The sequence below is a fragment of the Lepisma saccharinum genome, chromosome 6, assembly GCF_977018435.1.
Source record: "Lepisma saccharinum chromosome 6, izLepSacc3.1, whole genome shotgun sequence".
Taxonomy (NCBI): Eukaryota; Metazoa; Arthropoda; class Insecta; order Zygentoma; family Lepismatidae; genus Lepisma; species Lepisma saccharinum.
The window spans coordinates 17,815,679-17,842,591 of NC_139234.1; the positions used below are offsets into that span (position 1 = coordinate 17,815,679).

Below are 26,913 nucleotides of genomic sequence, written 5' to 3' on the forward strand. Positions count from 1 at the left end.
AGTGGAGGCACATAGTGGTTCGAATCCCACTTTAAACTGTAGGCCCAGTCCTGATTAGCCTATCTGTGCAAAAGTGAAAAAAAAAAACTCAAACTCAACCCAACTCATTCTAAATAAGATATAGTGATGTTCTTTGGCCAGAAGGGAATTTCCCTGTCATATGCCACCCTTTTCCTCATTCCTGTAATACAGTAGTTTGGCTCCAAAATTCCATGCTGGATTCGCAACACTGATCAGGATTTGTGAGAAACCCAAGTACCTTCCATACATTGCCATGGCTAGCGAATTCATCAAAGAAAGTTGCAAGGTTACCAACTCCTAAAACATAAGGTTTCCAACTCCTGAAGCGCCATCTTCTTATTGGAATGAACAATTTTGTGCACATTTTCTGATCGATTTTCCTTCTGTATTTTGGTATCTGAGCCTCAGGCTTGGTAGATAGCCTAGACCTAGAATATACAGCCCTGATGGAAAAATTAATTTGCAAATAAATTAAAACGTACACTAACAAATGAAACTGTCAGTAGTTTCTTATGAAAATTGTGGGCATTGTTATGGGGCATAGAATAATTGTCTCAGATGAGAGATGATAGATTGACAGGACTCATCACATATACTTCTAGTTTTATAAGGGAGATTTCACTTTGATGTGACAAGTTACATTCATTAATTTTTTTCATTGCAAATTCCATTTATGAGGTGGAAATAAACAGATCAACCATTCTCACAAATGAGAAGAACATTCAGGTTCCCCCTCTGTCAACAATTTCTGAATCCACCTTTGTGCCCCAGAAGATGTAGCTAGAAAATATTAAATAGGAAATTGGCCTAAACTTGTTGGATATTTTCCTTTATTTTAAATATAGTTTCCAGGGAAGGGTTTTTTTTTTTTTTTGGTAAAGAATTTTTGAATTGGCATTCCAAAACTATTTAAATCTATGACCAAGTCTCTAACTTTGTAACAGACTGTTATTTACAAATTGGAAAACATATGTTCTCCCCAGCTGGAATTTTCTATTGGTTCCAATTGAAATTTCAATTGGATTGAATTGGTTTTAATTGGTTTCAATTGGAATGAATCGGATTCCATCGGATGCCTAATATTTCTATCAGAATGTATTGGTTTCAATCGGAATCTCAACTGTAACCAGCAGTGGCGTATGCTGGTTTTAACTAGTGGGTAATCTCAGACACTTGATTCATCCACCCACTCCTGAAGTCTCCCTGCAAATTTGCCTCAACATTCATACAGGATTTACGAATGTATGTGTGAAAAATGTTACCTTATTGTTGCGACCACTGTCGATTGCACTTGCAGTTAATCTAAGTTTAGAATTTCAAACAATAAAACAAGATAATATAATAACTCTATAAGAAAAAACCTGTAACAAAGAATATGAAAGGAATTCGGTAGTGAAATAAAAACCCTCAATATTAATTGAAGTGTAAAATTCAAGTTACCCCAGTACCCAGTTACTCGTGCATTCCTGATTTTTGTTTTTATACACGGAAGTTTGAGTTCAAGACCTGTGGTACAAGAGATTCTACTGGCCTACCTACATTAACTATTTGCAATTTCTCCGGAAAAGGTCCCGTTCCAAATATAATCACACGAAAATATTATATTATATCCATTGCCTTTAACTTTAAACACAGCACTAGCACGAATACTAAACCACTAACAGCTAAACAAATATTAAATTCTCGAATCGCTACAACACGCATTCAATTCCCTGCGCCAATCTTCTATTGTGGTTCCTTACTGCTTGACACAGACTTCATATTCCCTGTGATGCACGAGGTTCTATAAGTTGGAATCATTGCGTTTTTTGTTTATATATTTTACATTCAAACATCTTTTATCATTATGATCATTATTAATCTAGAGAGAGGGGAGAAGCAACTTAAATTACCTAATATATGTGTACGTATATATATAATTTATTTCTGATAGCTTTCCCTTTTAAAAATTATTCATTTCTGTGAAAGAAATACTCTCACTGGTTTTGAAGGCTACAAAGAAAGTAATCACGCATTTTAAAATACAAAAATGAATAAAAGTAAGCATATAAATAGTTTAATTACTTCATTAATCGATTTATTAAATTGTTATTTCACGTCGCTTTTCTGCCACTTTTGGCTAATCACTACGAGTGATGATATGAAATTGATGAAGGGACATTTACAAAGAGCACCCATGCCCAGCCCGGTATTCGAACCCTGGAGCTCTGACATCGTAGGGAGCTGTGGCAACCACTACGCCACAGAGGTCGGTGTAATTTCTTGAATTTCTAGTTAAAATTTTAATTTATTTAATTACCGTCATCTTCAATATTAAAGCTTTTTTTTTCCTATGACAGTATCTGTTGAAATAGCAGATATCAGGAAGACAGAAGCAAATGTAGAATGAGAATTAACATAGAATTGGTTCGCAAATGTTGTTCACATTTCCCTGTTTCTCGCGCACTTTCAGATGTATTTTCTCTACTTTCCTTTTCAGTACGTAATTTGCGAACCCAGAATTCTGTTTCCTGAGAAATTTCCCTGTCGTAAATAACACAGCTCATAGGATACAAAGGCCATCGGGGAAGAATGGCAGAAGAGGGTGCCAGCCGAGGGAACGGCAAAGGCTCTGGGGTGGAGAGTGCGACCGATGGACTCTCTCCAGAAGGAGCTTACCCTTGCCACGGAATAACCACGCCTGAGAAGAAGTGTTTCCTTCCTTCCACTCCCTCCCGTCAAGGGATTTAAAGGGAGCCGGTGGAATCTCACCCTGACATCACCAGATTCCACCAGCTGGAGAAAGTGGCTGAAAGCCTCTCGGACATTCAGCGGCAAACGTTTGAAAAACATTCGTGCGCTGGAAGTAAAGAAATATGCGAATCAAAGATTGGTTCGGAAGAATATTGCGAAGAAATAAAAACATTTTTTTAAAAAAATTATAGTCGGGTCATCTCCGATTACCTAGGTGACCCAGAGTATACGCCGCTGGTAACCAGTGGCATCGCGTGCGGTTCACATACGAGTGTTCACAATAATGTTTTTGCACTGCATGCAGATTTACTCCTCTCCCTTGTAACTTCATATTCAATTGACAAAGTGAGAATAACAGTTCAATTTATTTTCAACAATTTCCCCCAAAAATCACGCTATATTTGAAGTAATACAAGAAGGACCTAGTGGAAATTGTCCCTCGCCCCCTTAAAATCCGCCAGGTTTAGCGAATTGTCGCTAAAGTTTGCAACTATGTAGCACAGACCTTTTCGAGTCCCCCTATATGCCTTGTATATGCTGCACTCTGGTGCCGAATGTAAAAAGTATTGTCGCTTGCATCAGTGTTCGCACAGCGAAGTGAACATCTTCGGGGTATAGTGGCCAACAGCCCCTTAGCTGTCAGCTCTATGCAACACGCACAGCAATTGTGTTTAACGCCCTTAGTGGAACACCGTGGGAGTCAGGGTTACCAACTATCTAAAAAAGTTATCAGACGTGAAAGAAGTCGTGTCAGAGTAAATTGTGTGTGTATACTCGTACATCAAACGTAGTATTTTTTCGAATAAATCAATCGGTGAATTGTATTCAATTGTGTGTGTATATATATACATATATACAGAAAAAATAATATAAAAACATATAAACAGTATCAGAAAAGGTGCCAGAAGGGCGGATAAATACAAATGATGAAGGGGACAGTAAACACTTACCACACGAAGAGAAATAATTCTATATTTCGCGATCTGAGTCGCATTTTCAAGGTAGAAGGAAGAAAGATCGGCGTCACATGGAGTAGAGGCACAATATATATATATATTGTAGAATCAATATGTTATAAATTCATTTATTGACTCCAAGCACAAGTAGTTCAATTCTTGACACCACATTTCCTATGATGTAGAAATTCATTGGAAAAACAGCACACTTGAACTGAATTTCTTCTAAATTCTAATGCATACTACTGAAGTCAGATTTATCGTAATATAAACCTATAGAACTCTAACCAACTCAACTTTAAAGCAGCTAGTAGTTGGAATAAATGTTCATATTAGTTCTTGTTTTTTTTTTCAATATGGAATTTCCATGGTTATTCTTAAGTGTATGTAATGCAATTGGAATAAATGAGCAATCTTTTGATCAACTAAGTTGATCTCAACAGTGTTTTGTTTGTTTATCACTTTTTCAAGTGTTGGCACATTAAAACGTACATAATAAATCAAATGGTGGTGTTTTGAAAATTCATTTTTTCACTTTATCCAAGTGCATTCCTCAAAGAAAGAAAGAAAAAATAGAACAGAGAGTCAAGTAGTCAAGTGGCATCTTGTTAGATAGGTCTCATAATTTCAATCAAATTTTTGGTATGGGCCACCATATTTGAACAGATTACCAAAACTACTTTTCCACATTCACAATTTTGTAATTTTGAAACACACGCATAACTTATTATAAATATTTATGCATGTTGTAAATATGTACATATAGGCAAGCATTATGATAGAAAAGAGAAAAGAACTAATGTTATATACATTTTCTCTTTTCCAATTCAGAATAAAATTAACAAGTTATTTAAGAATTGGAGAAATCCAAAATCAATTTTTGGCATCCGTTTGAATACAGTGGCCCATACTAAAAATATTTTGCACAAAATTTGCTTGAAATTATGCAGCCTATCCAGCACCATTCAGGATTCAGTATCAGGTTTTTAAGTGTATTCCATTCATGGATACTATCTCACTTTTATCTTTTGTGCAGATTCATTTACAGGGAAGTGGTCAGTGGTAGACAGAGCGGAGGAGAATGTGTATGGAACCTTCAGCTCACGGAGCTGTCTACGGCCATGCTCCAGGCGAGTGTCTCCAAGGACCTGCTACTTCAAGTTCCATATCGAGTTCTACATGACTATGAATGAGTAAGTTTCTTTGCAGTCATAAGTTAAATGTATGCTGAGTTCAATGTACATATAATAAAGATTTTCTCAGCCTCCACTATGGCCAAGATTGAGAATGTGTGTAGTGTGGCTCTACCTCAAGATCTCCTACCTGCCTTCAAGTCATGGTGCATTGCATAGGGGTAGTTTTAAAAATGTACTATACTCAATCTTTCCAGATCTTTCCGTCGTGACAAAAGAATTAGATAGGTAGAAACATGCATGAAATTATGTTGTGGGTTTCAGGTCAGAATTTCGCTTGTGTGAACTTTGAATTCACATTAGGAACATTCTTCACTGATAATTTCCAATGTACATCAGATACAAGTAACAGTTATTTTCTTTGGGTAATGGTGACTGTAAGTAGTTATTTTTTTAAATCAGTAACTGTAACTCACTTAGTTGAGTTTCTTCATGTAATGAGCAACAAAATTACCTTTCAGTATGTTTCAACAGTAAGAACAATGTTAATGTTTACTACAAAAAATATAAATAAAATGTTATGTATAAAAATTTATTACCACCAAAGGTTTTGTGATATTTTCAAATATCAAGGCTTAATTTGAAATTTCTTACCTCTAAATTTTCATATTTAAACATCTGAGGTTTATTATAATTTCATGGAAATTAGTAATAATTTTGAGATGGTCATTACTAAAGATAGAACAGCCCACTTGCAGTTTGTACATTCACACATTCTATGAGTTATAACTTTTTAAATATGAAATACCTGGAAAAAGTAACTTAGTTATTGTTTAAAGTAACTGGAACTATGAGTAACTATTTTTCAAAAAGTAACTTTCAGAAGTCGGTAATACAGTTTTCTTTGTGGCAATGCCACAGAGCTACTTATTAACATTTATACTGTTATGTACTTTCAGTGCTTGTGGAGACTGCCCTAGGAATATGACAGACTGCTTTCGACGCCAGTGCATTGGTGCAGATGGGTACGAGAGAAGCGTGAAGGCTGTAAACAGGCAGATGCCAGGCCCAGATATACAGGCATGTGTGTGATGTTTAGATTTCGAATGTAAGGTGTAATTGTTAATGTTTAAGATATATTGCAATCAGTTGAAAGAGACTATATTTATGCAGTCTATAATAATGAAAGGAGAAGTGTTCCCACTGCCTGAAAAATCTAGAAACATCTGGAAAATCAATTCATGAGTGAAAAAGCCATGGGAAAGTCAGGGAGTCTTGTAAATACATCCATAAATCTGAAATCAGATAAAGATTGAGTGTTGCCAGCATCTAGGAATGAAAATAATTCATTTCTTTCCTTGACCCAGGTTTTTGATGAGAGGTATTCTACATAAAAATATTTGTATAGTATATTTTTAACACTTAAAAACTTGTTGTTAGTGGTAACATCTTAGAGCACCACAGAATGATCTGGAAATTTATTCTAGAATTGCCTAGGAAATCTGGAAAATTGTTTTGCCAAATTTAGTGGGGAGCCTGAGAGATAGAGAGAGAGAGTAATGGAGAGGCAGATATCTTTACAGCCAATTAGTCTATTTTCCTCCCCAACAGACAAAAAAAGTTTGGTAAGTGGCAAAATGATACCATTTTAAGTAACTTGTGGCTGTTGACATTAGTTTATACAGTTCATAGACGTTGCCAATTGGGGACTTTAGCCTCTCTTGAAATAATTATAGTCCAGTTGTTTGCTTACCCAAATAGCAAAAATCACACAAAGAAAGCTAATGAAAGAGAGTGAATGAAGTAAAGGAATGAGGCAGAAATAGATTGAGAGAAAGTGGTAGAGAAAGTGAGGAATAAAGAGAGAGAAAAAGAGATAGGAAACAGAAATAGAGAAACAGAAAATGAAGGAGGTAGAGAAAGAGGACACAAGAGAAAAGGAAAGAAAGAAAAACAGGAGAAAGAAGAAAAGAGAAAAAGAGATGGGGAAACAGAGAAAGAAAGAAAACATTGGAGAAACAGCTGAAGAACGAGAAAGAGAAAAGAAATGGAGGAACACAATATTAAGAACGAGAGAAAGGAATGAATTCAAATTTGGAACGCAGGGAGGTCAGGTTAGTGGCATGCTTCTATTTGGAAATTCTGGAATATAAGAAGAATGAAATTTTCGGGTAATTAATGCTCTTGTCCGTTACCAATATTTATTTAGAATTCACATAACGAGGGGGATGGTCATGCCTGAGCTTGATCAGAAGGTAATTAAAACTGAATAGAAGAACTGTAGCTGTTGTTTCAGTGGTGTTAGCTTGCAGTTGGCACAGCCCAAAACTTCCATGTGGACCCACTCTATGGTGCACACGCTAAGGCTACTTCTGACTCTCCCGCCCACTAACTTCTGACTGTCCCAGGGACCTCTTGTCACTGGGAAATTGGCTGATGTTTGCTGATTTAGCACTTAAGTTCCGGCTCGTGACAAAAGCATTAGATAGGTAGAAACATGCATGAAATTATGTTGTGGGTTTCAGGTCAGAATTTCGGTTGTGTGCATTTATTATCACTCACTTTTGTTTTTGTGATGACTGTTAGAACTCGAAATAAACCCTTTCAAAGTGGAACAGAGACAATTTTCACAGAACTTGCTTCGACATATAGCTGTCATTCCTATTTTGCCACTGAACTCCTTCAGTTAGCACATGTGCAGTTGCATTGATGGTCACAACTAATGGAGAGATTGTCATACAATGTAAACATAATTTTACATTTCTGGATTTTACACTTTCCTGTATTATACATCCAACTTTTCTAATAAAGCAGTGTATTATTTTTTTTTCTGGATTATACATTTTTGTTCCTTACTAGGAACTATAGTGCACGTAGGAAGTACTTGGCACCAACATCAAAAGCAATTATTGCACTATCATTACCTGAGAATTTCTACACGGGTAAGAGATTAGAAGCAAGAAATAAGATGAAACCAGGTCTGTCTCTATAGGAATGGCACAGTATGCCAGAGACCCAGATTCAAGTTCAAGTCTTGATTGAGCCTGCATTTTTCACTTACACTTCTATGTATAATTTTCTTCTTTATAAGTTCTTTAGACGCAAACCTCTGAAAACCCTATAATCGAGATAATGACAATGCTTGGTTAATGTGTGTCATTATTTAGATATTGTGTTACTATTAACATTGCAGGTGTGCAAAGGAGACCGGCTGGTGATTGATGTGGAGAATGCAATGATTGGGGAAGCAACGACCATCCACTGGCATGGTCTCCTACAGAGAGACACCCAGTACATGGATGGCGTGCCCATGGTCACCCAGTGCCCGATCATCGCAGATACCGTATTCAGATACAAGTTCTTAGCTGACAGTGCGGGCACATACTTCTGGCACTCACATTCAGGTACTTCTACAACATCCTTCATAATTCGTATCTAGCAGGCGCGGAGCGTCCATGTAAGCCGTGTAAGCCGGGCTTACACTTTATTAATTCTAGTAAAATGTATGTAATTATATGGCAAAATTCGTAAAAACTTCAAAGTTCATCTCGGCCTGATACCAGTCTTCGAGATCCTGTTTGTTAGACTGCAACACTTCACACCAGATGGCACATGAGAACTCCCTCCTTTTGCTTGGGGAAAGTTGTAAGCCGTCTGAATGTTGCCTTACAAATTTCTGACCGCGAAGGAGCAGTGCCTACCGTCGCCCACCGTATCTGGAAGGAGAAGAACAGGGAATATAGGGAGAAGAGCGCGTCGAAACCCTAGGTGTGTAAACCTACGGGCAGAGGCTTACAGCAGCGTTGCAAACCTCATGTTTAGAAAAAGTGTTGTTCATGGACGTCCGCAGTATTTCTTTCCATCAGGGAGGATTAAGCAAAGTATTTTTTCAGGGGTTGGGGTAAACTAGGTATATTTCCCTTCTCAAAATATACTAATTCAATTTGAAGTTAACATTTTTCTGCAACGCCCTTACAATAATTAACAATTTGATGTGACTGAAATGAAATTATATGTGTGAAAATGGTTAACATTCATTTTTCAGGAAGTGCCTCCTCCCCTTGCCCCTTCTGGACATCCATGGCGTCGTTTAAACTCCGAAATTATGCTACATACTACTAAATTGTTCTGGGATTTTCATATTATAAATATTAATTTATAACAAAAACAAATATAAATTTGAATGGTTCAACCAACGACATGGGTTCCACGTTATGTGAAAAGTTTGAGAAAATTCAACCACAACGAAAAGCGGCCCTGTTGTTTTATTTATATCTCCAACTTACAAATGACTTTTTAAACTTGTGCGAGATTTAGCACCATTATGCTTGGGTTGGCTTCACTGAATACGCGGCAGCGAGACACAGGTCCTGCAAGAGGAGGGGCTCCAGCGTTGTCGGGTATGAATGGTTGACTGCAAAGGAAATTTGAGCCGGTGGTGCTTCAAGGAGGTTTTTTTTTTCCAGGAACAGGGAATTCTGAAGCAAAAAACTAACAGGAAGGGGGAAAAAGGAGAAACCTAGAAATGAGCAGGATACGTAAAAACTAGATACACATTGATGTGCTAAATTCTTGTTGTTTCTCTTTTTCGCTTGTAGGAGAGCATAAACATTAGACATATTAAGACTCTGTTTTCCGTTTATGTATGAACTCAGCTGGTAATAATTGAGCTAAAAAGTGAAATAAATAAGTAAATAAATAAATAGATGTTAATGAAAACTGAAGATTGAACCAATTTTACAAATTTCATGTCAAATGTGAACCAAATATTATTAATTACATAGTCCGTGATTCAAACACTCTTCGAACAACGTACGAAAAGCCTGTTTCTGATCTTTTAGGTGCTAGATTTGCTTTTACACTATCCTAAGAAAACACTTACATGTCCTTTGATAGAAATTTCTGGATATATCCCTACAATTTGTGAGCATTTCTTTTATATTTTATATTGTATTTTTTTTTTTTTACTAAATATAGGGAATTTTAAGGCAAGAGAGGGAATTTATTTATATCCGAAAGGGATATTCCCCTCACAGTCCGAAAGATCACTGCTTTGAGCAGTGACCGATTTTGGATCTGGTTTCTTTTTGTTTTCCCCTTCTTGCTGTGTGTTTGTTAAAGTCTCGAGATATTGCTTTTGCGAATTCCATCTATTGAAAAGCGGACTGTCGTCCCTGTGCTGTGGTGTAATACAGTAGTGAAGTGCATTATGGAATAAAATGAGTGTGATTGTGCAGTGGGGTGGAGAACTTGTTGAAGACGCCGTTGTCCAGCAAGGATTTTGCTGCCAAGAAGAAACTTGTGGATATAGGTAGGCCCACCCCTTCCTTCTCTAGCAGACATAGTAACAGAAACGAAAAATAAAGTGCGCCGATTTTGCGATTAATGATACGGAGCTGATACTTGGTTATGCGGTTGTAAAAAGTATTCAGCACTTTTCTGTTTCCTTCTGTTTTCGTTTGTTTATTATTATTATTAATTTTATCTAACTTTGCATATTTTTTATCGTTACGTTACTCATTGTGCTAGGAATAACACTGACTTAATTATCAGATATCCAGAATTTTTAATTTGGTGAAAAATTCCAGGGAAGTGTTCTGAAAAATTGGGGGGGGGGGGGGCGGGGGTCGATGTGTGTGGATAAATCACTAACCACGTCAGCCTAAAAATAAGCACAACGGGAAATAGCCTTCGTCATGCTAGGCTTACACTGTTGGAAAGGTCACGCTCCGCCACTGGTATCTAGCATGCATGTTTGATGCAAGTGTGTCAACTGTGGGCATCAGGAGGGAACATTGAAATGGTTAGTTGTCTCTCACTAGACTTAGAGTTGTTAGTTACACTTATGGAGAATAAAATAGCATCCAAAATTAACACCTTATTTTATTCCATGTTAAGGAGACTTAATTTTAGACATCTTGGTAGGCTGATTACTTTTAAATTTATTTTTACTTTTATACACCAAGAGAGATGATCAGAGCATGGTGCTGATCACATTTCTGGTATGGCAGAGGTCGAGAATATGTGGAGCCATATCTCCACACTCCTTATGTGCCTTCATGGCACAATGCAAAACACAGGAGATAGCTTTACCTTTACTAGCCTATTAATGCATTGATTCAGATTTTTACTTTATTTTCATGTCAGAAATTTAAATATGACAGAGAGACACTGGGTGCAACACTTTTATTTGATATAATTATGTGTAGAGCTATTAGGATTAGATAGATTCATTGGTACTCTATCAGGTGATATATGTGAATATCAGTTTATCAGGAATATTGCCAATAATTTTAGCAATCCAATATACATGTAATTTACTTATTTTGTTATCATTTTTATGAACATAAAGGTGAAATTCTTATACCCTGGTTTCATAAAGTAAATATCTAAATATGCAATTTCTTTTTCTAAGGCAAATGTATTGCAGTCACCTGGTTACATCCATTAATTAAGCAGGTTCATGAACCATTCTACATGGAAAATTTGTAAATTTGAATTAATTCAGTAGAATATCAGTAATAATTATTAGTAAATTTTATGTTGGTACTTGGTACCAATATTGTCATAAATGTTATATTGTGTGTGATGACAAAAGAAGAATTACTACTAAAATTATTGGTATTGGAAATTGTATATTGGTAGCAAAGAAATGTAATATCTTCCCATTTTTACATATATCTAGTAATTCAATTGTACAATTTGAATATTTTTAGTGTGCAAGATTGACTCAAATATCTATTTTTTGCTGTTTGCAGGCCTCCACATGCTGGATGGGGTGACTGGAGCACTGATAGTGAGGGACTACCAGGATCTCTCTAACATGAATTATGACCTGGACCTTCCAGAACACTATATCATCATCCAGGACTGGTTGCATGAGATGGGGAATGACAGATTTCCTGGCCGCAAGGAGAGGGATCCTGACCAGCATCCAGTCACATATCTCATCAACGGCATGGGCAGGTTCACGGTAGGCTTCTCTTGGCTTTAGTTTCGTTTCTCAATTTCAACAGCTGCCACACATTTCTGTCTGCAACATATTACTGCCTCTTTCCACATAACTTCTTACCTATTATTTTGATCTTCAATAATATAATTGTTCCATGTAGTCTGGATCTCCCGCACTAAAGATTTATCAAGTACAAATTGAATTTCCATCAAACTTACATGAAGGCAAGGATTAGATTGGGATCATTAGGCTATAAATTACAGTACCAAGGAAGATTTATGCACACTACTCCTTATAATAATATGCATAAGATGCATATTTTTCATCAACATATTCATAAATATTCACTTTTTGGGCTTAATTTACTTGCCAGGACTGCTGTTTTTATGCAAATTTTAGCATTCTTAACTACACATAAGCTAGATAATTAATATGTCCTGTTATGTCTCTATTTTTACACCATCTTTTTACCTATTCATGTAAAAATAACAATAACAATATTAATTAATTTAAATATTATTATGAAAACACCTATAAATTATATTAACACATGAATTACAAACACTGATATTATTCTTATACTATTATTTCTGAGACACTTGGATCAGAACCCACCTTCCTCCAAATATATTTCTAGATATGTACCTGTTGTGAACCTACATTCCATTGTCATATAAATGTGTAGATTTATGATGATGGAATGTCAGGGCAGACCACAAGTATGTTATTTTGATTCATCTCGAATGGTTCTTGCTTGCAGGAAGCAGAGACACAGGAGACAATAGCGATGCCTTTCAAGGAGTTCAGGGTGGAATCTGGAAAGAGGTATCGTTTCCGCCTCATCAACGCAGGAGCCCTGTCCTGCCCCATTCAGCTGCAGGTGGAGGGCCACCGCCTGCTGCTCATCGCTTCTGATGGGGAGGACCTCCAGCCGGTGATGGTCGACACAATCATCTCCTTCTCAGGTGAGAAAGATGCTAGGTTTTGCCATGTTTTCGGAATACACGATGTCCATCCTTCTTTTTGTGCACAGTCAACTTGTTTTTGAGGGCTTAAACATTCCAAAATATTAAATGTTATAATGGAGATATTCCTGATGAAGAAAATATGAAGTAGTGACCTCCAGTCTAGAAACCTAGATGATGGCAGCAGTAGGATACAACAAAATGTTACCTGGCAGGCTTTGACTCTCAAGACTGCAGTGCCACTGAGTTTACTTAAGATTCCTTTGCACCTTCTGTGCTTCCACGTAATAGTTTTATAGTGGTAATGTTAGATTGGATATTCCCTGATTAATTTATGGCTGTTGCATTTCTTAAACTTCACATCTTGCTGAATAAATTATGATCTTATAATTTGACAATTTTGCCTGTACGTAATATTATATGGATGTGAAACTTGGTCCCTTACATTGGAAGAGGAACATAAATTGAGAGTATTTGAAAATAAGATCCTTAGGAAAATATTTGGGCCTAAAAGGGATGAGGAGACAGGTGAGTGGAGAAGGTTACATAATTTAGAAGTACATAATTTGTGTTCATGTCCAGATATTATTAGAATGATTAAATCAAGAAGACTTAGGTGGGCAGGCCATGTGGCACGAATGGGAGAGGAAAGAAGAGTTTACAGGATTCTTGTTGGGAAACCTGATAGTAAGAGACCAGACCAGTAGGAAGATCAAGACGAAGATGGAGGGATAATGTTGAGATGGACCTAAAGGAAATTGGTAGGGATGGAAAAGAGTATATAGATCTTGCTCAGGATAAGGACAGATGGAAGGCCTGTGTTGCTGCAGCCATGAACCTTTGGGTTTAAGAAGACTAGAGAGTTAGTTAGTTAGTCTTATAATTTGACATGTACTACGTAGAAATTTAATTTACTCTAAAAATTCACCTTTCATTCATGTATAGTACATGCCTGACGAAACCACCAGACAGGTGGCAAAATCAATCACAAACAAAAACTACATGGAAAAATGAAACGTGAACAGTACATTACCCATATCTGCATAACTACCAAACATATATATTTAGATACAATAGAAATTTAAGCAAAAAATGTGGCCTTGACCAGCACTCGAACCTAGTCTCTGGCATACCAAGGCATGCCATGCCAAATGAGGTGCTGAACCAGCCCCAGTTTCACCTGATTTTATGTAGTACATCACCTGTGTGTCAAAACCATGATGTAATATACAGCTCCATGCTAGAAGATACTAGGCACCATCAGAGTGACCAATGTTTCAAAGGCAACAGATCCTATTGTAGCATCACTGAAGAAACAATCCACATAAGCAAAAACAACGAAAGAGAAAAATCAGGCAAAACCATGACTGGTTCAGTAGCTGTTAGTAGAACAATGGCACAGTATGCCCATGTTTGAGTTCTGGTCAAGCCTACATATTTTGCTGAAATTTCTATGTGAACTGGATGAACATGACAATTGAAACTTTGGGTACATGTGTCTTCAAAGTTGATTGCACTAGCTTATACGAAGTGGATAGAATGAACTCATGATTTTGACTTGCAAAGTACTCTGCCAGCAGCAGGAAGGGAGATGAAGCACGATGCAGTATGACCTTGCACTGGGCCACTTGATGCTAGAATCTTGCACATTCACTATAAAAAAACTTTTTTAAGATTGGGAATCAGTGACAGCAGTACAGTGAATATTCAGGTGGTGTTTCAATATAACAGTACCTTCCCAAAACTGTTAATACTTGGGTCCAGAAGTTGCATCACAGCTTCTGAAACAAATGACAAACCTGCAAGCAGAGGCCAGATTGCTTGGAATTTCCAAATTTTCTTCTTGTTGACAAACTCTCTAATGTGTTGCAATGTTCTGTGAATTACAATTATCCATCTTTCTCAGGCGAAAGGTATGACTTCGTCATCGAAGCAAACAACACACCAGCCAGCTACTGGATACAGGTGAAGGGGCTTGTCACTTGTAGAGGCAGAAGATCCCATCAACTGGCTGTCCTGAGATATGCAGGCAGTGATGGACCCTCTACACGACAACCAGTGAACTATGACAACGAGTTCCCTGTGGGAGTGGTGAGTCTTGCTGACATTTTCTTTTCAGAAATTTTCTTAGTGTGATTTCTTGGTATTGATTTAATCAGTTCCTTCATGAACATACTGAGTTTATGTCTCAATTAGTGTTACAACTTCTGGCACATGCTCTCAGAGATGAAACAATTTGAATGTTCAGGGAGACACTCCAGGCAGTGGACTTCTCAATTCCTCACCCATAATTATCAATTTCGGTTCGAAAATCATTCTTATCTCGGGAGGGAGAAAGTGAAAGAAAGATAACCATAGAAGCAAATCCATGGTGAAAACATTTCATCTACCCACGAGTCCACTCAAGCATAATTCTCTAGCAATGCCATTGTAGATGGAAAACAAACTTTGACAAGATTTTGAATCATGAATATTATTACCACTGGAAGTGCACTCAAACTGTCATTCCATAAAGTTTGCATTGATTTTGATTGTTTTCTTTTGATAGAAACAGAAGGACCTGTTCAGTATATTTCACTGCAATTCTGTATATTAACCATACATTTCCAATACCTCATTCAATCACACTACGAAAGACACCAATAAAATTTATTCCTATATGAAGGGAATAAGAGCATAATAATCCAAGTTTTGCATGATAGGACAAATAATTATAATAAAGAGTAATCTTTAAAACTTGAACATATTTGCCTGCAATATGCACTGTTTGCAAAATAGGCATTGATGGGGGTGACTGCATGATAAATATATATGATGAATTAGAGTTTGTATTTTAAGTTCACTTTATGCACAGATAGGCTAATTTGGACTGGACCTACAGTTTAAATTGGGATCCTATAAATGAATATATGTGTATATTGTGGATAACTTACATAAAATCTGGCAATGATTTATCACTAAATACCTCCTGAATGTGCAGCAAACGTTCCCAGGAATTTTGCAAGGGTGTGGGAGATATGACTGTAAGATAGTGGTTATGTCTTATTTTTTATTAGTAGTATCTTGCCCTTGCCATCTTTTCCTGCATTTGGTGCAAATTGGTATTGTTTTACTGGCACAAATAGTAGAGATTCGTATGACCCCACTCCCACTCTGGCAGGCCACTGTTTTTCTCTATTTTATGCGTTGTATGTGATCAGGGTCCAAAACTGAGTTAATTGAAAATTACATGCAGAGGAAACTTACATAACCATTGCAAATTACATAATTTAAATGTACCTTGTTGTTTCCCAGTTACTGAATCCACTCGACGGAGACTGTGCCACTGACAGCAGGCCTGATGCATACTGCTCGGCAGAACTCACACGTAGAGCAAGAGGGCCACTTTATCGTCAGACTCCAGATGAAAAGCTCTACATTCCTTTTGGCTTCACTGCTTTTGACTCTGCTGAGTTCTTCAGCGGAAAAAGAATGGATGCATATCTTCGTGAGTATGCCTTTCTAGTGTTGTAAATGCATTTGTTTTTCATCAAATGATGCATTGATTCATGAGTTCTATGCTGCATTCAGACCTGCAAGTAGTGGTTACATAATTGTTCCCAAATTCACATGTCGGTGGAGGCACATGATGGTTTGGATCCCACTTTAAACTGTAGGTCCAGTCCCGATTAGCCTTACTGTACATAAAGTGGACTTAAAACACCAAATCAATCAATCAAGCAAAGAATACTTCTGTAGTAGTAATAGTAAAATTCAGTCCCATGCAAAACACACAGTACAGACGAAAGCGAATAAAATATGGATGGACAATTTCCATATGTAGATGCAGTAGCGTACGCAGGATTTCATCAAGGGGGGGTGTTATTTCGAAAACTTTCTACAAATTCACATTACCATTGTTTTATTATACTTTATTTAATTAATTAATAATAATAAATTAATTAATAATTATTATAATTAATTAATTAATTAAATTACTACTAATAATTATTACTAATGCAGCTGCTATTTATGAAATAAATAGAACAAAATTACGTTTCTTTTGTTTCTTTGTTACAAAATAATTGTCTAGTCAACGGTTATTTGTATATGATAAGTCAGACATTTTAAGTGTGAAGAAAATCCATAAAAACAAGCAAATATATTAAATTTATTGAAATAATCGAAATATGAAACTAATTCAAGGAGCCGCGCTGGTCTAGTCTGACAACTTCGTGGGATATCCGGGTTCGATTCCCGGAATTGGTTGGAATTTATCCAGCCTTGTCTCTGCACCCAGCCTCATAGCAATGGGTACCTGAGAGCAACCCTGGGGAATGAAGGCTGCCGGAGCATGGTGCTGATCACATCACCTGCAAAATAGTCCGAGATCGAGAATCTTTGGGGCCCACCACACCACTACGTGTGCATTCATGGCACGATGCTATATGCACGAGGGAATTGACATTACCTTTACCTATGGAACTCGCCCAGGATGATGATGAAGCGCGAGAATACATGTTAAATTCCACTGAGTCTATGTTTTCGTTGAAAAGTAAGTTTATAGACATTCCAACACATTTATCACTTCTAGGTGATTCACAAAGCACTTCTTCAACATTATTTAATGATGTGGATGTAGACTCAGCATCACTTGAGAGTTCACAAGGGGATGTGAAATCAGTACCGGGAAGAACGTTTGCAATAAGGTCCGCACACTGCGACGAAGCAAGGAATTTTCACAATTCTCGCGAGAGTCACTGCGCGACTTTTTGCAAAAAAAAAATTGCAAAATTGAACTTTGCGGCCGCTTAGATTGTGTTTGGAATGTTGTTTTTTTCTTCATGCTGCATGGGAATAATAATTCAAATTATTATTATTATTATTATTATTATTATTATTATTATTATTATTACTGTCGCAGATCTTTGACTGTGATAAATTTGCCATTTTTAATTTTTTTCTACAGCATTTTCCATAATATTTCAAAAGCTCAAGGGGGAGGGTTAAACCCGGTAACCCCCTCTTGCGTACGCCACTGTGTAGATGATTGTATGGCTGCTCCTATAGTATCAAATAAATATTATATTTTTTGCAGTTTCACAATTGTCTTATAAGAGCAGCTCTTGAAGCTTCTCTTTCTTGTATTTTACTATTATTTGTGTGCTCTGCAAAGCATGAAGACAGAATGAGCCTTATGTTAATCAAGATAACCTAATCATTAAAAACATACACTAAAATCCCTATAATTTACATTCCTTTTCAGCAGACATGGATAATGATAAAACTTAAGAGGCTATACATGATGGAAGTTGTTTATCAGGTTAGAGGGGAAGATTTTTTCTGTTTCAATAAGTCCATAAAGATGACAATTTTCTCCTGTCTGTAAAAATTGAAGCAGTCATAGCATAGGATATATTATTATTTGTTTAACAGTTATGGACTTTTTGGTTCAATCAGGGATCAAACCTGGATCCTTCACACATGTGCCAATACATAGCCTCTCCATATTTCCACAACTTGCAACTCTATACACTGTAAATTTATGTCAGGAATCCATCTTCCATCTCCAGTGGGACCACAATTCTCATAATTTTTCAATAAGTAATGGTTGTAGAACAGACTTTGGTACAACTACTACTTTAAATCTGCTTGTCCCTCAACATCTTCGTTGTACTTAGACTTAAGTCTGTTGGCAATAAGAAATGACATATCTTCATGTTTAGAAATATTAACAGGATTTTGAAGTGCCTTTTATTTTGTTTGTTAGTGCCTATTATAAAAGTTTTTATTAATTTGACATTTTTATGAACATTCTTTTGCTCATAGTTCAATATGTAATATATTATTTTTAGAACCTGTTAACTAAAATAATTAAATATGCAATTTTTAAGTATTTAAAAATATGAAGTTTTCTAAAGCCCACCTTGCAACGTCCCTTGGGTGCCTCCTACACACAATTACCACACTCTAAACACTTCAATTAGGAGGATGGCAAAAGTCTACCCATAAGTTCTAACTTCTTCCAGTCGTTGAACATAGACTCAAGTATCTCAGGGCTTACTGGGATAATGAAAGGTTACACCAGCTTTATGTGCGTATATATATATATATATATGTATTTGAATTTGAATTCAAAATTTTGGATGCGTCAGCACTAAGGCTATTTTGCAACCATCACATTATACGGGGTCCAGCCCCTTATCGTTACACATAACAACTCTAACGTTGCATGACTAAAATCATAAAATATTCTGACTTTCGTTAAAAGCTGAGGCTGTAAAGGAGGTGTACTATGTGGAAGAAGCACCCCTTACACACCATATATATATATATGGGTTTATTATGGGTATATTATTATATTATAATCTCAATAAAAGAATGTCTATTAGCACACGTGTCTTTACCTGCAACCCCTACGTGCATTTACCTGTACCACACCTTTGGTCTCGAAGAGATAGGTGGGGGGGGGGGCAGGGAACATCCAATTTACTCCTCACAGTGAGACGCCAGGGGGAGTATAGGGACCTAATTTTATTTGTCGTGGGCTCCCCTGTAAGAGAAAGTAGTATGTGCGTGGTAGCCCCAACCACAGCTTGGAACTGGCCGTAGCCAGCCGGCACCTCCGACAAGTGGACGCTCGGCAAAGGAATAAAGGATGCCGCGACACCCCTGACGCTAGCTAGGAATCGGCAAGCTGACCGGTGTCTCCTTTACAAAGATGGCGGTTAGAGAGGATGTCCTGGTGCTCCCAGACAAGCCGGGCAGGTAGAACCTGGCACCTATCAGTCGAAGCAATTAGACTAGGTAGTTAGGTTGCTGCTAGCCTCTTTTTTTTCTTTCTTCCTCCTTCCTTCCTTCTGGGATGGCTGCTAGGCTTCTGGCTGGATGGTCGGTTTTTCCCTGGATGTTTGCCAGTTGACATCCGGGAGCCAACTGAGCTCCGGTCTCGCTGCGCTGGGTTTTATAGACACGGTGGCGCATGGGCGGCAAAAATCCTAACTACGAGTACGCGTTGCCACTTCACTTTTTTGATTACATATTGCAAACTCCGTACTGAAAATTATCATTGTTTGACCTTGAGAAAACACTAGTGGAAAAATCACTAGATGCACGTGTTAACATATACTAAAACTGTGTGCTTTTAGACAATACAATTAATAACGAGTCGCTCAGAACTCTGCATTACTAACAATGTGTTTAACTATGTAAGAGACAAATATTAACATTTTAAAGAACAAGTTTAAACAAAGCGTATGCCTCACAGGGACATTTAGCATGCATTCTTTAACCAAACCTTGTTAACAAAATATAATATGGCGAGCACGCAGGGTCGTTAAATGTGGCGACCATGCAGGGTCGTTACCATTACAACCTACGAGTTAAGTAACAAAAATTTTTGCTGGACGAACTAATTTGTCTGATTCAATTTTTAACACAGAATAATGTTATTCCCCAAATTGCCCAGAGCTTGTTGTCAACAGAACTAGATTGTGTACTTAACATGCCCTACTGACTGTTGAACTAAGTTCCAAATTGTAATGCTTCTTTGAATGTTGAGACAATTGTTCTTTCCAGTATGCAGTGTTAATTGGACACTTAGTCACAGGTCTGTTGTAGATTTGATCCTCACAACTGGAAGAAAAAATGAAATATTCATTTGAAAACAAGAGAAAAGCTGTTCTCTCAAAGCACAGTATTAGGATAAGTAAAAGTACAAAGTACTATCCAGTGACCATTGTGTGCTAACAAATTGTAGCTGTACACTGCTAATAATTAGGAAATATATGGGATAAAAGTTATTGAAGAAATTTCCTTGGCTTATAATTCTCAACCGGAAATCAAGATAATAAAACTACCCACAGAATATGAAAGGATAACAGAAAGTTTTATCTTGTAATGCTTTACTCACCACATTGGTGTCTGGGAGATTATAACAGAATGACAACTGTTCAATAGAAAAAAACACTGTATGTTACCACAGTAAACTTTTTTAGTTTAATTTTCTTACTCTATTCTCAGTTTTATTTTGTTTTTTTCAGTTTGAAAATTCTAAAGATAAAGGTAATGAATAATGAAGAGATTCTCTTGGGCTTTCGACCACTTCTATGCTGAAGATGAGAGTGATGTTAGCTCTCAAAAGCTCGGAATCATTTCCACAACCCACCTTGTTTGGTAGCCTGAGAGAATTTTTCCATCAAAGGTAAAGCTGTCCCGTGTGCATTGCAACATGCCATGAAGGCACTTAAGGGAAATGGGGGGGGGGAGGTCCACTCATTCTCAAGCTCTGGAGGTGATGTGATCACCACCATGCTCTGGCTGCATTTACCTGCCTGAAAAATTCCCACCAGGTGCCTACCAATTGCCCACTTTAAGCTGGACAATAATTTTGATTAATTTTGTTGTTCTGTGTGCAATGGGATATAGAACGTTTGTAATTAATTTCTGCAGAGCCCAATGGCGGGAGTGAACCTCTGAGTTCCACGATGGACGGGATTTCCATGAGGCTCCCTTCATCTCCCCTACTGTCTCAGGCCTCCGAGATCTCCCCCTTGGACCTGTGCAATGCCAGAAGGAAGCCAGCTGAGTGCAGTGAGAGCGAGCATTGCTACTGCAGCCACATTGTGGACGTTCCACTCAACTCCTTGGTGGAGATTGTTTTGGTTGATTTGGGTGAGTAACAACTGGTTAAATTCAAATAACGGTCTTTCCTTTAATGATTTATGTAAGACAATGACATTTATCCAATCCAATATTCACTTCAATTCAGTCTTTGACTATGCAAATCATAGTGAAATTATGTGACTGATAGTAAGATCATAAGTTCACTGGCTACATTAAGTGTCTGAGTGCTCAGTGAGCAGCATGATCACCCAGCTACTTGATAATCAAATAAGTTTCACTCGACACACATTGCGCTCACTTGCTCTATGAAGAATCTTTCACCTCACTCAAACAAGAAGTATGCCAAAGAATAACAGAATGTAAGATTGCTGTGTGATCTGTCAGCAGAAGAATCGAGTGTCACGGGGGATGGAGTGGCGGGTAAGCATAATCTCATAATGAAACATAAAGGGGAACAAATTCTGCATGACATGATAGAAAATTGTCCTATTTTTCAGTTGTGGAAGCGAACATCAGTCACCCATTCCACCTGCATGGACATACCTTCGAGGTGCTGGCACAGGGTCGAAAGATGCGGGGAAGAATATCTGCCTCCGAAGTCCAGAGGATGGATAGCCTAGGATTCATGCGTCGCCGGTCGGTGCGTCCCGTTATGAAGGACACAGTGCCTGTGCCCAGCAACGGATACACTATTATTCGCTTTAGAGCAGACAACCCAGGTGAGAAGCAACTGTTGCTCCTCTTTTAGGCAGCTTTCAGACTGAAGTGGAAGGGGACAAGTGACATACGTACGCACTTCCAGTCTTTTTCGAAAGCTTTCACTGTGCATGCACGGCCAACAGATTGAGGTGATATGATGCACGCCATTAAGAAAATGGCTCAGTCAGAGCAACACCCAAGCAACAAGCGATAACGTATATCTTGTCATGTCATTCTCGTGTAAGAGGTTCAGTGGTGTGTGTTGTGTTCAAAACCTGGGCTACCTCACCAAACCACAGTGGTCAAATGAACACAAATTTACTAGGAGGGAGGGGGGGGGGAGGCTTCTGCATTCATTTTTTGCGATTCTGAAGAGATGTGGCATTATGATTACAAATATATACCTCAAAAATAATTATGGAAGTGTATAATTAAAAGAGCAACAGTAAGAAAAGGATTGCAAGGATTTCATGCTTATTTATAAAAAATAGCAGCCTATGTTGTGAAATATTTATGTAGGCCTACAAGTATAAAATGTAACACATAATCAACTTCTTACCTAGAATACTTCATTTGAAGGGGAACTCCATTCTTCTCTCGTTTTAGCCAAATTTCATAAAATGTTTTTTTCGATAAATATAAAAGATAAATTGCTCCATCAGACTTGTCCTTGTGCGACCCCGAAATATGACTTCATACTCTTAAGAGCAGAGAAACTTCTTTCAACCATCACAGTTGTAGATGGAAATGTTAATAGGGGACACAAGGGCAAAATGAACCCTCTAAGGTATATAAACCATATTTCATTACATTGCAGTACAATGAAGACTATTACACATGCGTTTTGGTACACATCTTAACTACATTATTGAGAATTGGTTAGGAAATTTTAATTGGGAAATGTAGCACAGTGTAAAGGTAAACATAAGATAATGCAAATGATAATTTTGCCCTGGGTATATGGTGCAATATGATCCCTTGTTTGTTAGGTATGTTAGGCATACCCCCAACCTTTTTCCCTGCCCTATGTAGTGTAAGTTCAATGCAAATGTCATTCCCCAAAGTTGGGATCAAGAAGTGATATTTTTCCTGATTCTGGTACTGACATATCAAGACTCCCACTGTTGTTGAATATTATTGCTGAAATCATTATATCACTTTACTTCTTACTCAGCAAAACATTAATTCTGTTTAACAATATTTTTTTTGTTTTCACCACAGGTTATTGGTTGTTTCATTGCCACTTTGCCTACCATGCCGTCACAGGAATGGAAATGGTGATTCGTGTGAATGGACCAGTTCCAGCTCCTCCACCAAACTTTCCAAGGTGTGGGAATTTTTTGTATTAGTCCAAATATGTCTCGACTCCCAACAACTAATGTACACAACATTTTTTAAAAATAAACTCAATGTACAATAAATAGTGTGCTATTTAATAAATAAATAACATTTACAGGCAACAGTGATGCAATTGGAAGTCAAATAATAGTGTATGAAATATTAAATATTTACAACCATTATTTATGTCAGGGACATTCACCCTGAAGTAACAAGTGACAAGAGACAAGTTGCAGCTGATGTGTGAAACACATGCATGCACGCACTCACCCACCCACACCCACACACACATCTCACACCAATGATGCTACTAAGCTAGCGAAAATTTTGAATTTTTCCACTGTCCGGTGAGTGTTTCCTTTCTCCTTCTTTGATTTATATATATATCCTCTAGAGTTTATCTCAAGATAAAACATTCACGGTACATGCTGGACTGAGGTGGACAGTGTGAAAGGTTGCAGGGATCAGAACGCTACATTTTAAAAGTAGCTTTGCCGTGCACTGAGGAGTAGCTAGTCTAGCAGAGATAGATCAATCAATCTCACATTTCGAATTATATTCAAATCACAATATTTATTGTCTTGTTAAAGCCACAGTTCATATGCAAAACTTTATTTTCCACGTGCTTCTCGTTCATCGGTGTATTCCGCAGGCAAAGCTGGCTGGATACCCTAGCTCGCTCTTCCTCCACCTGACCAGTTTCCAGGTAGAAATGGCCGCCCGAAGGAAAAAGGAAGATTTTTACCTCTACCTCCCTTGTTCCCTCGCCCCCCCCTGCAATGGTTGAAAGCCCAGGCTTTCAGGTCCCCCAGTCTATCTCTTATAGGGCAGATAGGGGATTGGTTTTTCATAGATTTTTTGTAAATCCTCTAAAGAACTCAAGGTAAAATTTTGTGCAGTACTTATGTTCTCTATATTTACACAACCTTTTACATGTTGTACAATATGTATGTATAATATGGGATGTAGTTTTATTATTTATGAAATGGGAATGTGTTATGTGCAGACAATAATATTATGCTTTTTTTCTTTTTTCAAGTATGGAATATACAGGGTGGCTCAATAAGTCACTTAACACCCTCAGTACAAGGCCACTGCGGCATAGATGTGAAAATGGCGATGACCAATCATTGCCTGGCCAAGGGGGAACCACATTGACACCACCCACACGGTCGGCGGCCATCTTGATGTCCGCCATCTTGAATTCAACTTCAGAATTTTAAATGGGAAGGGGGTTGTGCGACATATCAAAATGGGCTAGAATTTCACGAGAAATGCAATGGTGAAGGTTTTTTCGACGTATCTTTAACCAGTAAAAAGTTATGACTGATTCTTGTACCAATTTGCTCCTTTTCGAGGTGTTAGAAAAATGCCTTAAAATTTGTTTAGCACATCGGTAATGCATCGAGATCAAAGTGACGTCTAGGGAGAGAAGTTTGCATGCCATTGCACACGATTTTAATCGGATACATCCATGAAGAGCTGCGCATTATAAATGGTTGTCGCGAACAATTTACAGTGTGACGCTTCCATTGAATTAAAAGTCCTTCACAGTGACAAGGCTAATGTTTATGTTCAGAAGGAAGTTCATAAACAGAATATTCGATGCTTTTTTATCTGATAACCCATTTTCGACAGATCAAAGCTGAATGGTTAGTGTTGGTAAGTTAATGGTGTGGCGTGCTGTGTGGAACACGATTGGTTAGTCAATTTTCCATCAACGGAACCTTAAATGCTTAGGGTTACTTGGATTTGTTAAATAAACAGGTTTTTTCATCCTTGCTTATGGAAGAAGGTACTTTTTACAGAGTTTTTTTTCAATAGGGAGGAACACCAGAACACTATGGGAACGTTGTGAAGCAGTTTCTGTCCAATGTTAGTTATCAGATGACAAGGGTCGCATATTCTGTATGAACTTCCTTCTGAACATAAACATTAGCCTTGTCACTGTGAAGGACTTTTAATTCAATGGAAGCGTCACACTGTAAATTGTTCGCGACAACCATTTATAATGTGCAGCTCTTCATGAATGTATCCGATTAAAATCTTGTGCAATGGCATGCGAACTTCTCTCCCTAGACGTCACTTTGGTCTCGATGCATTACCGATGCGCTAAACAAATTTTAAGGCATTTTTCTAACACCTCGAAAAGGAGCAAATTGGTACAAGAATTCAGTCATAACTTTTTACTGGTTAAAGATACGTCGAAAAAACCTTCACCATTGCATTTCTCGTGAAATTCTAGCCCATTTTGATATGTCGCACGACCCCCTTCCCATTTAAAATTCTGAAGTTGAATTCAAGATGGCGGACATCAAGATGGCCGCCGACCGTGTGGGTGGCGTCAATGTGGTTCCCCCTTGGCCAGGCAATGATTGGTCATCGCCATTTTCACATCCATGCCGCAGTGGCCTTGTACTGAGGGTGTTAAGTGACTTATTGAGCCACCCTGTATAATGATTGAATTACAAATATGCGCTCGGGCCCTCTCTCACTCTCGTTTTAGTAGTGTCTTATTTAAATATACTACTCTTGGCCTCTAACAGGCATATTGTTGTTGGTTTGGTTTATTTTACTTCGCTTTTCTGCCACATTTTGTTATCGTGAAAATGAGGATGAGTGATGATATGATGAAATTGATAAAGGGACCTCATGTGAACAATCCAGGCCAGGATTCAAACCCGTGATGAGTGCTCATTCTTGTCCTATGTGTTGTATTCTGCAGTGAATAATGAAATAGTTTGGAATAAAAAATGTATCTGGGAACGCGAAAAGCCAAATGAATATTATTGAAGAAACTACAAAAAAGTGTGTTTTGTTACCTGTTTTGTTTCTGTGCATAAAGTGGACTTAAAACACCAAATCAACCAACCATTGGGGAGTGGTTATCACAGCTCGCTAGGGCACCAGGAGTTCTGGGTTCAAACTCCGACCTGGGCGTGGGTGTTCTTTGTGTTTGTCCCTTCATTAATTTATCGTATCATCTTCGCAATTAACCAAATGTGACAAAAAAGTGACGCTAAGTAACAAAATTCAAATCAAATCATTGATTGATTGCTTGATTTGGTTTATTTTACTTAGCTTTTCCGCCACTTTTGGCTAATCGCGAAGATGATACGATAAAATGATGAAGGGACACACACAAAGAATACCCATGGCCAAGCCAAGATTCGAACCCGGGATCTCAGGCATAGTGGTCAAATCAAATAGTCTTTTATTTTCGAAGGGGTGGGGGTTACGTGTACTTTTTTTAGTACTCCTTCATCATTTTGCAATCTTTTCCTGTTATTGACATTCTTTTTTTTTGGAATAGGGGTGTGACCCACACCAACCCCACCCCCCTTGAGCACGTCACTGACTGCTACCCAAAGTGTCGACGTCACCGCACGTCACTGGTGCTACTCTTGCAAGAATGTAGATTTACTACAGCTACAGCTACAGTTAACAAAAAGTAGTTCGCTACGCTACTCGTGTGCGCTAGTCGCTACTTTGTCGCTACTTCTGCATATAAA

At 37.8% G+C, this 26,913-nt stretch overlaps 1 protein-coding gene across 1 annotated transcript in view; it reads left to right on the top strand.

Annotated features, from left to right (window-relative positions):
• The window catches only part of LOC145989259 (multicopper oxidase 3-like), a 28,693-nt gene extending 5,191 nt beyond the window's left edge, over nt 1-23,502 (top strand). Inside the window, exons 2-11 of the mRNA XM_083124584.1 lie at nt 4,747-4,903; nt 5,803-5,923; nt 8,037-8,247; nt 11,602-11,816; nt 12,556-12,760; nt 14,667-14,851; nt 16,055-16,247; nt 21,191-21,412; nt 21,862-22,083; nt 23,285-23,502. Coding sequence (XP_082980710.1) covers nt 4,747-4,903; nt 5,803-5,923; nt 8,037-8,247; nt 11,602-11,816; nt 12,556-12,760; nt 14,667-14,851; nt 16,055-16,247; nt 21,191-21,412; nt 21,862-22,083; nt 23,285-23,412 — 1,859 coding nt within the window. The 3' untranslated portion in view covers nt 23,413-23,502. The remainder of the gene's footprint in view (nt 1-4,746; nt 4,904-5,802; nt 5,924-8,036; nt 8,248-11,601; nt 11,817-12,555; nt 12,761-14,666; nt 14,852-16,054; nt 16,248-21,190; nt 21,413-21,861; nt 22,084-23,284) is intronic.
• Nucleotides 23,503-26,913: the final 3,411 nt, after the last annotated feature.